Raw genomic sequence first — 14,115 nt, forward strand, 5'->3', positions numbered from 1 at the left:
CGCTGCAGTCCAGAAATACAGATAGTCATACATCAAAAGCAGGGAACATACAGTTCCACCTCTATTTTAATACAATGGTCAAATGACAGAACAAAATTCATGCATCAGGAGTTCACCTCTGGCAACTTATCTCCTTGTACAGCTAAATCTGTAAAAGAGATAAATTGTCACAGATAATTTCCTCCTAGACACCAAAAGAGGTCAAACTGCTGTACAGTCCAGCTCATTTGACAGCAGACCAGCACAAGACACCAACAGCTGCGAAAACAAATGCTAAGAAAGGCAGAAATTGAATAAATTAGTAGAGTTACACAATTAAGTGTAGAGAATGCCTGTCCACAATATTCTGTTGATTTCAGTGCTCCATTTCAGGATATAAAGAGCATTAACCGAAGGAAAGAATGGTTAAACTACAATCAGTGGATTCATCCCTTAAGGGCCCTAATACACAGTATCTCAAGAGATATGAATATATTTGTTGCATAAAGCCATCTAACCATGAAGGGAGGAAAAAGCTTTATTACATCATTACACTGTTGCCAATTAAATGAAAATATATGATGGAACAGTGAGACATAATATATATTACAACCCTGTCCCAGATTAAGATCAGACCTCTGCTGATTCTTCCATCAAGTAGAAGCTGAGACAAATTCAGAAGTGAAACGAGGAGTATAATTCAGCTTAAACCAAAGGCCGAGAGCCAAGTACACAGCAATCAGTGTTTAACAGTGCTTCCACTCAGACTTAAGGCATCAATTCATTTACAGCATTCAAAATATTTACCTTGGTATTACAAAGTATAATGCATTTTAGGCAGGGCACTCTATGTGGTCAAGGTGATCCTCTTAAGAAAACATTTGTAGCTTCTACCTTTCAGATATATGCCATACATAAATATGTATTCAGCTGCCTGAAACTCATCTGCACGAATACTGATCTGCAATTTGGATTCCCTTACACCAAGAGTTTTTTGAAAGTACCACTTCCAAGTTGTACTCAAAACTACCACTGCCTGAACTCCTCAGCTGCTCTAGTCAGCAGGGGAAAAAGCAATCTTTGTGAAAGGATATGAGCAAATTAGAAAGGGATAGTTACAGGTACTGTTTCAGATTCTTTCACTTTAAGATCTGTTTTAAAGGATTTGAATATATTAAATACTAGAGAAAAACATAATCATTATAAAAGGGGAAGACAGCTTTGATATTCAACTAGGAAAAGAAAAACAGAAGCACTTAGCAGAGTAGAAACATTACAGTATCTGCAGAAAATCCTTTCTGCAGCTCCTTTTCGTGGTGACAGCAACAGCCCAGCTTTAGCAAATGCCCAAGCCTCAGATTTACATGGAGAACTTCTGCATCTATCTGATAGCCCAGGGACAGCATTCACCACATGATGTTAGAGATGAAACTTTGGGAGAGCAGTCCTGTCAACTTCTTAAGACTCAAAGCTTTAAGTAGTTGCATGACCGTATTTTAGTGGAAGTATTAATTTTTGATGTTCCTCAAAAGAAAGCCAGCAAAAAAGAACATAGGCAGATGACATGGATGAACCAGATTCAAATGGGGTAAGCAGCATTATGGTTGTATAGCCATGTGACCTGGACACCAGCACTGCTTTAACCTTTCGTTTTCTTTGCTATGGCTGGATAGAATCAATTTAATGCACTCTTGTTCCCATAAGGCCAACAGCAGGTCTACTTGCCCAGCCTTAATTACTCCAAGAATTAATTATTTTCCCAAACAACGTCTCAAATTCTTCTGCAACCCTTCAATTAAAATTCATTATACTTTTTTTTTTTTTTTTAATCACCCTTTATGTTCACTAAGTGGCAGTGTTTCCTCCCACTTGGCCACTCTCCAAGATAACGTTTGTCGAGTTTTGCTCAGTTATACACTACATAGTTTTTTGATCTTCTACAGCATGTCTCTTTCTTCATGCCATTCCTGCAGCCAGGAAAGGTTTGCTAGCAAACATTGCCTCCTTTCAAAAATGCTATGGTTATCCTCTTCCAGAGTCTGAGAGTTTCACATTGGTGACCTCTTTGCCCACCTCTGCAACTATTTTGGCACAAGAAGATTTCATCTCTCATTCTGAACACTCAGATATAGTTGTGTTAGCCCTATCAGTACCCCAACCAATCCATGTTCTTCCTACAAATGTAGAAGCCAGCTTTGTCAGGGCACAGCTGCCCCTGCAGATCTACTCTCTTATTTGAGACAGAACAAACTTTTCCATCTGGGATGATTTGCACATATGGTGGTACTGCCTGAGTTTGAAACTCAGTGATCATAGCTGCCCAGCTCTGCCCCTTGCCCAGTGCTCACTCCTGCAGATGAGAAGTAGGTAATAGTTAACAGAGAAGCCTCGTGGCTCTTCTATGATATAGCATCAGCAAACATCATCCAGGAGACATTCAAACACCTCCCTGCAAGATTTAAAGATGCTTTTATAAACTTGGTATAATGATTCTCAGGAATGTTTTCCACTTCCCTTCTTCTTCTTGGGGTTGGTGGGGGTTTTTTGGGTTTTTTTTTGTTTATTTGTTTGTTTTAATAGGTGAATGACAGAAGATGGGGCCTCTAGGAAATAGAGTAAAAGTAGATTTGGGCCACCTTCCAGCACAAAGTAATTTTGACACCATGCCTGCTAATGAAAACTTGTACACTCATGACAAAAGGAACAGATATTTTGCTTTGCCTGAACATCTCTCTTTACCTTTTCTTTGGTGTTTTCCTCTTTTGTAGTTAGAGTGTCAAGAAAGAAATGTGGGATTGTATGCAGGAAAATAAAAAGGACTATGAACGTAAAGCAGAGATCATCCGTTGCTTCTGCTAATGACTGCTTAGAAAGTGCACATCTTTAAAAGTTTTATTCTGTCACAGAATCACAGGGCAGTTGTCTTTAACAGCCATTACACAGAAAGATATATAAATAATATCTTATTTCTCTAGCAGTCGTTATCCTATTGAAGGAATAATCCTTAAAATACTCCATGTCATTCACTTCAGTTTTTTAAGGCTGATGACATTTTGAGTGAAGTGCTCTGCCATCCATGGGAGGTGTAAGCCTGTAACTGGAGGAAATGTTTTGCTTTCTTTTAAGCTGCTTGCAGTGTTAAAACCCAACTGGTGAAGAGGTGAACATACAGGGCCAGGCTTTGCAAATCAGTGTAGGTCTATTGACATGACAGCTTTACTCCAGCTGAGCATCTGGTCCTTACAGTTATGAACGGCAAGAGAGAACTGGCTTTTCATGCCCTTCATGGCAAGAGACATTTAAAGAGTAACAGCTGTTCCACTTTCCCTTGGCCGATTTGGACTTGTGATTTTTTTTTTTTTATGGATCTGCACAATATGCCTACGCAAACACTATAAATATTTGCAAATTACCTGCTACACGACTATTTTACCCTAATTTATGTTCAAATTTGGCTGCATAAATACATCTACTTTCATTAACTAGCATACAGGTAGCAGTACTTACCTGTGGTCTAAATGATGAATTGAGAGAATAACCCCTGAATTCAAATGGGCTTGTTTTAAGGTCACCAGGATTGTGAATTCATATTTATTTCTTAATTTCTGAAAAAATAATTCAGCTGTTTCTGGAGATGCCTTTATACTTCTTGAAGTATCTAAAAAAAAAAACCCATAACAGAAAAACACTCAGTATAAAAATCTTCTTTTACTTTCCATCTTCAACTTAATTAGTTTACAAAAATCGCAAGCTACTTGTGAGGAGCACAACTGAACAGACAGGCAGAAGGAGGAACCAAAGTATTTTAAACACCAGCTTTTACATGCAATGGGAGGCATTTCAATGAAAGAGAACACATTCTCCAGGACACCCATTCCATTCTGGGTGGGGGGTTTCATTTTCTTTTTAAGACAAGGTCATAACTCTTTTACTTTCTCCATGGATGGCCAGATGGTACCTTTAATATCTCATCCAAAATACAGACTCACTAGCAGTGAAGCACAGAGTGACAACATTGGATATGAGCCTAAGCTGTGAAGCACAACCTGAGCAATTTTAATGACTTCTTCAAAAATGTTATGCTTAATAGCTATGCACAATTAATTAAAAAAAAAAAAGCAGCATCTCTTTAGGGACAATTTACTCAGCTTTAAGTAATAGCTATAAATTAACTTAAAAACTCACCATCTTTCAAAATATATTGTCGCTAATTAATCACTATATACTCCAGTTGTGCAGTATGTTGCTGCTGCTTCTTGCACAGGATGTCAGGAACATTTGTTAGAGTAATTGCACACACACAATAAAGATTTTGCTTTTAAAAACCCACACAGAACCAAGTCTGAGGCAATGTTTCTGCTGACTTTGCATGGAACATGCATAGAAAATAAAAAGGCCCGACCTTAAGCCCTTTAGAGAGATAATTTACAAAATAAGATGTCAAATGCTAGAAAAACAATTCCCAAGGTTTTCCATAATATATTACACTAGAAAAAATATATATTTTTAATGCACAAAATCAATTCATTAGCCTGTGTAATCAACTGTGTAAGAACTAAATCAATTCACAAGCTCCTTGTCATTGCAGTTTGACTATCCTGCTCCTACTCAGAGACACTAATTCAGGGACAGCAACAGCAGCAGAGAGCTAGCTGCAACAGAAAACTGATTTCGTTTGCACTGCTGTTCTTAAACACAGATTTATTCTTCAGGCTGTACCTATGAAGATGCTATGCTGCATTAACAGCAGTTTACTGTGGTTTAAAGACCAGGAATGTTTTTTAATATGTGTTTAAGAAATGTAACAACCTGTTCAACCCTGAAGTCCTAACCAAGCTCCTGCACAGTGTCACATCAGATTAATCTTTTACAAAGGGAGATCCAGAAGAACAAAATTTAAAAAAAAGGGGGGGGAAGAGAAAAGATCACTTAAAGCTTTTTGTGCAGCTTCACATATTTTCTACTGTACCTCCCTCACTGTAGCACACATCCATGGTATTTTAATGGAATTGTTAATAAATCATAAGGCAACTCAAATACAATTACATCAAAGCGTTCATTTTTAGCCAAGGGACACTAACAGAGTGGAATGACATAGGTTTGCATGCTGGAAGATAGTTTAACTGCATTAACAATTTCTAGCAATATAAACAATCTACTCCCAAGAGACAGAGCAGAGGAAGGACACACAAGGAACACATTCTCTAATCATGATCACAGGATTCTCATGCACTGCAGACCTCAGCAGCAGCTTTCCTACCAGGATACAGAAGAACATGGGAAAATACAGGTGTGGAACTCACTTAAAAGCCTATAGAGTCCAATTCCTAGATGCAAAGCACATCCTCCAACCCCCTTTGCCATGGGGGCGGGGAGCTGGGTCTTTCAGCTTAGAAAGCCCAGCCAACATCCTTTTCTACTGCAGGTTCGCTATCATTAGAGCATCTACAGAGTCTGCTTTTGGGCCCACAAATGTATTACATGTTTACACTGAAACAAGAACAATCTCATTTTGATTCATCACAAATGATCTGACAAAGTATAATCAAACTCTATTTGTGTGCTTGTGCACATAGTCAAAAGAGTTTCTGCCCTGAGGGGCTCAGCTCCCCTGCCTGAAGGGCTTGCAGCCTCGGTCAGGATGAGCAGTGCAACTTAAACTAAATAAAAGTGGGAGAACAAAACCCAGAGCAAGCTGAGACCACTGGAATCTGGGAAGTCATCTTTCTTGCATATTAATAATTGTTACTACTTTGTAACATCATTCTTGTCCCTCCAACAGCCTTTTATACTTCTTATAAACTTTCCTGCTAGAGACATTTCACTTTGACTCCAGCAGACTATGAGATTATAGAAACCAAGCCTACAGGGTACACACCATGAACACCCCATGCTTTTTCAGCCACGTTAATTCAGGCTGATTCCCCCTCACCTGAAATATTGCAGGAGCTGCTAGGAGAAAAGGGAAGGGTGGAGAAAAAGGGCTATGTGGCTAATCAAGATGATTGCCACATCATCATCTCTCACCTCCCTGCCATTTATACAGGGCTGATAAAGCACGCATCCACGTGAATGTGACAGTGAAGAAGCTGCATAGGTCCTTCATCCAACAGCTTCAGTCTGACTCCGATTTAGAGAGTGAGCACACAGGAATCTATAGAGGCATTAAGGTACTGAATAGACACTATCAATTTCCACGAATGTATATTGGAGTTGGACACATAATATTTGTGGTTTAATATGGCGGCAGGAAAAGATAGGAGGTATACATATCAAATGTGAGTTTGATGGGAAGACAGGAGATAGGAGGAAGAGGCTTGGAAGGGAAAAAAAGTCAAGCAAGACAAAAAAAGAGAAAGTCAGGTCAGATTTGTGGGATACAGCAGAATTGCAGAAAGTTCCCTGGCTGTTCTTGTTCTGTTCCCATTGTCTCCAATGGATTTCTTTCAGGTTTCCCTCAAGATACTGAAATGGTAGTAATAAGGAAGATGAGAAATCCAAGAATCCAGATTTTCCCTGTGCAGCTCTGAACCATGGAAGATGCTAGGGTGCCTCTCTGTCCCAGTGACCCTCTAGCTTATCCCTCTACATCGTTCCTGGTTTTAACTACTATCACAGCCTACCAGTGGAAATCATAAATCCTCTATTCTGGAAGTGGAAAATGGGCCACGGAGACTACACTTAACAAAAATAAAATCCACAACTTTTCAACTAGAAAGGAATATTAATTTCTACCAAATTCCTATGATATTCTCATTAGCAACTGATGAAATAAAAATATATGCAAAACACCCCTACCATTACACAAGGTCAGTTCCAATCACACATAAATAATTATCTTCCCCTCCTACATGCAATTCTACTCTAATCGGAGCTATTGGAATGCAAACACTGTTCTGCAGATCACCTGTGCTTTAGCAAGAAAACAAACCCTCGCTGTCAAGTGGAGCTCTCCAGAGCCCTCCCCATCCTCATTGCTGCGTTGAGAGAGGAGGGGGAAACAGAGCTGCCTCTACGCCCGTAAGAGATTAATCTTTTTTGACGTCTATTCATGTCACCCCTGTGAATCATTACCCAATCACCAGGTTGGATGAGAGTTTTCCACCCTTTTATCTATAAAACCTTATCTGGGTACGCTATAATCATTCATCATGGCCTTATACTACCTATATACATGGCCTATATACAGACGAAAGTATGGAGATCTGATCAGATCACGCTGGAAGCATATATATTAAGATTATCATCACATTAATTGCTAGAGTATTAAATTGCCAAAACACATGGCAACTCGCTTTTGGTATTGCAAATAAGTCAGCCAGTTCATTCATACTTGCTGTACCAAAGAACTACACAGACTTTTGAATTATTACTACTCTGACGAAGCACAGCACCCTTTGCTCAAGACAGACATCAGGTGGATTTCTTAAAGAAAGACCACTGAAAGGTCTTTGATCCATTAGATCCATTCTTTTTTACACTAACAGAACACTGCAAATCCCTCATTCCAATTGACTTTGAACACTAGAGGTAGGGGCTTGATAGATCACCAGCTGTGCTCAATAAATACTGATTCAGGCTTGTTCTTGACATTTGGCTTCCAGTAATCATTTTAAGACCCAAGGAAAATACTTTACTGGAACTGGACTTCTTCCATAATGGCTCGGAAAATCAAACTGGTATATCTCAGATAATAATTTGTGGTTTCTCAACAGTTACATAAAAACCTCATACTGTGAATATTTCTAATACACAAAACCAAAGGCATAAATCTTTTGATATGAGAGTGCAAAAATAAGGAGAGAACTATTACTTTGAATGAGAAATTTGTCTCTAGCCATGATACTTACATATTGGGTTTACCTTCCTAGAATATTGCATGTGCTTGGTTTGACCACACCATAACAACTCACAGACCCATAGTGCCAACACTCCATCTTTAATTTATACAAGAAGGAAGTGCAAAGTGACAACGAAAGAAACAAGAATTCAAACTCAAAGCATGCAGCACTCCTTATTTAAGTCAAAGGTTATAGTTAGAAGGAATAATAATGCTCATGTGGTAACACATGCAGCTGGTTTGAGACATGCAAGTTAACAAAAGGACTGAAAACAACACAACAGACTGGGAGAAGGAGGCTGGAGGAAGGGAGAGTTAACTCATGTCATGGTTGGCAACGATAACAGTTTACAAGGACACAGACAAACAGTAGTGGCGGTCAACCTTCAACTGCAATATCTAGTTATAAGGTTATCAGCTGGCCACAGGCACAGAAAACCAAGTCTTTTAAGATCTAACACTGCAAAGGAATCTGAAAACCCAGTGAAGAAAACCACTGGCCCTAAGACCTGCAGGAACTCAGCCCTTCAGAAGACAAACTTAGTGGCTGTCTCTACCCTGTGCTTGCAACAGCAGTTGCAACTGGGACACATTTTCCCCATCAGAGGCAATCTGCAGCCAGAGCTTTGCAGCTGACACCAAAGCCACACAAGTGTCCCCTGGACGTGTCAAGTGTAGACATTGTTATTTCAGTCATGCTCATGAGATAATTACTTCCCTTTAAGTCTAACTTTCAACGGTACTCACTCCACAGGTCCAAAGGCACTTCCGCCAGTCTAAACTGGTGCTGCAAAAGAGGCGGTTCTACCTTCTGCTCTGCTACCAGCCTTTAATTCTTTCTCTTCAGCCCTACGGTGACAGCTTCACTCATGCAAACGCACAAGAAACCATCTCGGGAAACTGATCCAGCTGAGCCCTCCTGCCCCGCAAAAAAAGGAAAAAAAACCCAAACACTAAAAAAGGTGTTGGATGCAGCCGTGAACAAGTTACTGGAGGTAAGCAGGAAAACTTCCATACACAGCACCAGCAGAGTACTAAATTGCACACTGAAAAGACAACATGCAAGTACAGTTTAGGACAAGCCGTTCACTACAGAATTTTTCCAGTCCAGAAAAGAAACAGTTATTAAATGGAATGGTTAACTTGTCTTAGCAAAGGGTGTGCTCTTGAGTTTCTGAAGTGCATCTAAAGCTAAACATATAGTATGAACTTAATTATAAAACCAACTCCTGCAGAAGAGTCTTTGAAGGAGGCATTCTAATTAATTGAGCTCCACAGTTTGTTTCGTGTGCACATAATCAGCTTTTAATAGCAGCATCTATAAATCAATTCTGCATCTGACTGTAGGTTTGCTGAACTACCCAAATTAAATTCTAGTGGTTTGTGAGAAAAAGGAGAAGGACTGCAGGCTAAAAAAGAGTCTGAAAAATATAATAAGGCTAGCTCAAATTTGTTTCATTTTCCTACACTAGTTGGGATCCATGGCACAGGCATGTATTCACATCGTGTCACTTCCCCATATTAAAATGTTTGGCTAATCTTTTTCTTAACTAGGGATTTCACAGGGCCTACAAAGGGCAACAATATCTGAGACAGTTTACTTTATATTGTTCTTTTATTGAAGCAACCAATATAGGCTAAGCTGCTCTTGGCAAACGGGGCAGCATGCAAAGCCAATCCAAAAGCAGAGTCTTTACAAGGTTGAAAGGGTACAGCAGGTTTTTAAGTGGAGCACGGTACATTCAAATTCAGGAGTTGCTTCCCTGTAATGAAAACTGAAGATAGAAAGAAGTAAAACAAGCTTTAACAGAACAAAACCCTGCTAGACATGTTATGCTTGTGGGAAGGTTGATTGGTTTGCCTTTTTTTTTTTAAATACACCTGACTCTTTTTTTGAACTGATACGTAAGATACTGGTTGGCAAAACATTTTGAGCTACTCTTTCTATACACTTGTTCATTCCCTTCTTATAGATTCCCAGTTGTTTCAGAGAGAATAGCAAAACACGAGCAGCTATTGTTTTTTCAAACCCACATGAACATGACTTGGTTTCTCCAAGGCTGTAGGAAGGAGCTCTGCGGGAGTCTGGGGGAAGGTGTTGCAGCTCTACCTCAAGTTTAAAAGGCTACAAGATACAGCGTAAACACTGACCCAGTAAGACTCCTGCTGGATCCAGTCCCAAAGGGTGTGCATGACCTGCAGGGTCCAGGAGCACTGCCCAGTTCCCAAGTCTGGGTGAATACTGGGACTACAATCTAATCATCCATCAGGATCCAACCAGCTACATCCAGACCTTTATGCACCCAAGTACTCCTTATAACATGGAGACAAGCTGGTCTCACCAGAACAAAAACACAAACACTGGGAGCAAGAACTCCAGTAAATCTCCCAGGTTGAATGATCAGGACCTTGGGATACCATACAGACTGTTTAGGGGGGATACCCCACAAACTGCTCTTGTAGTTTAGACACCACCACAGTGACCAGCAATTCTGTGTGCTTCCCTTCTTATTTCCATTAAAGAAACAGCTCAGCAAGGATGTATGCAAAGAGAACTGCAATGGATGGCAAGGAGAAAAGAAGGAGAGCAAAATGCACTTCAGCTGAAACTAAACAATTGAAACAAAAACTGACTTGAAGCCAAATCATTACATCAAGTAAAAAACAAGGGGAAAAATGTCACAGTTTGTTCTTGCAGCATTTGGGGAGGTTCCAGTTGCCTTTGCTTTGTAGCTTTCTCCATTCTGAATGTCAGCTACAGCTTTGGTGTGTCATCCAGCAAGGACTTTCTTTCCTCCAGCTCAAACCGTATGCAAAGTACCAGGAGTCACAACAGACCGACACAGGAAATTTCAAGGACCTGAATCAACACACACATTTGTCCGCCAATTATATTGGCTGTTCATACTTACATCCTAAAAAAAATGTTAATCATATCACTCCTGGAAAAAACTCTGGGTCACCTGCAAGCCACATATTTGTGCATTTAAACTCATTTTGGCATAGCTGAGAACACAAATCCTCTGTGGGGCAAGAAGGGGAAAAGGTTCTGAGAACCTGGACATACATGCTTGAATATAGCTGCAATATCTCTGATGTGAAATAACCAAACCACTACTGAGGACCTAACTTGCTTGTGTAATTGGGAGTAGTTTGTGCATTTGCATAAGCAATTATGATTTCAAAGTGCTTTATTTGTAATGTTTTGTTCTCCGTGGTCAAAGTCCCAAGGGAATTTTTCCATGGTTTGTTAAGATTGTTTGCTTTTTTAACTTTTTTTTTTTAACTAAAGAAACATTAAAAATTGTCAACTATGCAAATAAGATTAAAACAGAACATATTTAATAGGGGGAAAACCCCTACCCGATATGCCAGAATGGGATAATTGAGCTGTAGCAAGCTCTCAACCATTTTTTCCAGCTCCTGGCACTGACTTGGATGACTCTTTAGGAAGAGTTTGCAAATCCAAGACTCTCTGGGGCAAACTACACCTATAACAGATTGTGCATTCACTGTAAATTGACAATTATACCACCAGAAATCTGTTTCTGTCTAGGAGCATTCTGCAAAAGAAATGATACAGTACTAGTTTGAGACTGATTATACTAGTGACTGGGTTAAACCTCTGACCTTATGTACTGGCTGCTTTCAGAAACCAAGGAAAGTCACATCAAGCTGAATCTTTCCGTAATGTTAAGCTTACCTTCCCACCGCCCAACTACTGACTTCTCCGGCAGAAACAGCCTCCTTTGCGCCCCTGTGAGTCTACAAAACCATTGTTCAGCCACTAAAATGCAATCACATGCTTTCAAAACACGGCCAAACCCCTGAGACAGTCTTGAGATTTCAGCTGTGAAGCAGTTCTTTGTGGCACACACCTAACTTAACTAGATCACATTGTGTGGAATGGGGAAGGTGGATCTTTCCTTCCAGCCCAGGCTCCTACTACACAAGCAGAATCCAACTGCATTGGTGAAGCTGTCAAATGAACGGTGCAGCTGCTTGGCATGATTCCCCACCTGGATTACAGATCAAGGCAACGTCCTTTCAAGTGTGGCGTGTCTCAGTGTGTCCACAGCACAATACAAACAGCCACAGGTAGCACCTTTGCTTGGTTAGTAAATCTGTACAACACAGGGAAATAGATGCAGATAGAACAAGCAGTCGATTTACCCCACCGTAAACACCCATTAGAAGTGTCAGGACTAGGTATCACAGGTCTCTCAGTCTCAGGCTTAATCTGTCAGACCACAACACTGACACTTAAACACCTCTCATCCTCCCTTTGGCTGCGGTCCCTTCAGCAAAGAAGGAATTTACACCAGGATTACAAGTGGGAGCCATTCACTGTAAGGTAAAGCAGCCCAGCTGCACCGCAACAGGTCAGATGCACTCTTTCAAAAATATGTAGGGTCAATGACTGAGGGTTTCATGGCTTTTGGAATCAGTAGGCAAAAAGTAAATAAGAAGGAAATAAATACAGTACAGGTTCTAGTGACTGTATCTACAAAAGCATATTTCTGACAATTTTGCATATCTTTTGCAAGTGAAAGGATAAGAAACCCAATTTTAGGAAAACCTGAACTTTAAACATGTAGGGCTCCAGATTAGAAGTCTGTATTCTTAGCACAAGGAGGCTGAAACAGCTGATTTAGTTAATAAACAACACAGATCCTACCACACTAAATTGTTACTAAAACAACTCCCACCAAACTGCCAAACAAAATGTAAACGTGTGCTCCTGAACATTTCTGAAAGGAATACAAGGAACTTGCGCATCAGCGTAGGGGGAAGCACCACACAAAAGTACTATCAGGAGTTTTTAAATGCATACATGGTACAGAAAACCACTGTTCCTTGCCCACAAGAAACTACTCCTTTCACTGTAACTATGTCATCATGCAAGATACTATCACTAGGAGAGAGGGTGCTACTCAGTGGGAATCTATTACATGACAACAACGTGACAAGGATAAAAGACAGCTTCTGTTCCTGTTACAGAAATTCCACTCATAGGAAATTAAAATGTGTGCTGTATGGTATGTTCTGCCCCAGGTATTTATTATTGTAATGCTTTCTGGTGATTGATAGGTTCCAGGTTATCAATTACGTGATGAAATAGCGGTTTTTGATTACTAGTTTTCCCTAGTCTATATTCCAACACTATTCTCAATTCCTCTTTAAATTCTGAAGACTCTTGCATTCTCTCCCTTATAGGTAGTATCAAGTGCTGCTACTTACAATCATGTTGTTTACATTTTTCATAGCTGCCACCACTATAAAACCTATTATGTTTGAACAAGGACACAGAGGTAGCATAGAGTGGGATTTCTGCCTGCTTCTTCATTTCAAGACAGTTTCCAGCTGCATTTAAAAGGTTGCAGCTACTATAGCTTTATAAATATATGTGTGTATATATATGCACACGCTCACACCCCTTTAGGCACAATGCAGTCTTCTAGAAGCTGCTTTGAGAACACCTTGAAACCTGCGGAGAAAATCAAGCCTGTCTTGTTTTCCTTGCTGCTGCCATCTGTGGCATATGCACCTAGTTTTGCTTGGCTGCATACTGTCATATGAGCACTTTGTGTCAAACTGACCTAACAACAAAGAAAAATATCACACCAAGAAATGCTGTTAACATGGGGACACAGATTGAAGAGCACAAGAAAAATAATGCGTTGCCTTCCAGCCCCACCGGTACTGTAATAAGGGCATGGCACACATGAGAACTGCTGAAAGACTTAATTTATTTCCTATCCATAGTTGTATAGGATGGTCAGGATTTTAAAAGTCATGCCAGTCATGCCAAGGGGGTGGACAAGAGAGGGAAGCAGTGTTGTCAGCCTTTTCCAAATGAAAAAGCAGGCTACCAAAAGTAAAAGTCTAATCAATTAAAAACAATAAAGTACAAACTTAACAGCAATAATAAACCAGACAAGCAGATTATACTAAGCGTAGATCAAGCTGGATTACATGAACTACCCTTCTCCCAGAAGATATGACAAAACTCGTGCTTCTCAAATAGATTGTATTCCAGCGGTGAACGGGATCATACAATGACAGACTGCAGAAGACCAGCACCCACCATGACACCTCGGGATTAGGATCATGCTGGGTGTTGATACTCCTATATCCTCTGAGCAATAGACCACGTCTCTCCTTCACTTGGTTCTCTCTGTGCAAGTGTCAGTGAGACCTACTCATTATCTCTGCTTGGTCATTTTCTCTCAAAAGCTCCTTTCCCCATGACCCATATGCTGCTTCTGAGGACCTACCACCTGCAGCCTCTGTTT

General features: G+C 40.1%; 1 protein-coding gene across 2 annotated transcripts in view; it reads right to left on the reverse strand.

Moving 5' to 3' along the window:
• The window catches only part of NELL2 (neural EGFL like 2), a 152,211-nt gene that overhangs the window by 125,671 nt on the left and 12,425 nt on the right, over window positions 1–14,115 (reverse strand). For both annotated transcript variants that reach the window (XM_064448215.1, XM_064448205.1), the window contains one exon: window positions 3,487–3,637. In XM_064448215.1, the coding sequence (XP_064304285.1) occupies window positions 3,487–3,637 (151 nt within the window). The remainder of the gene's footprint in view (window positions 1–3,486; window positions 3,638–14,115) is intronic.

The sequence above is a fragment of the Phalacrocorax carbo genome, chromosome 1 (genome assembly GCF_963921805.1).
Source record: "Phalacrocorax carbo chromosome 1, bPhaCar2.1, whole genome shotgun sequence".
Classification (NCBI taxonomy): domain Eukaryota; kingdom Metazoa; phylum Chordata; class Aves; order Suliformes; family Phalacrocoracidae; genus Phalacrocorax; species Phalacrocorax carbo.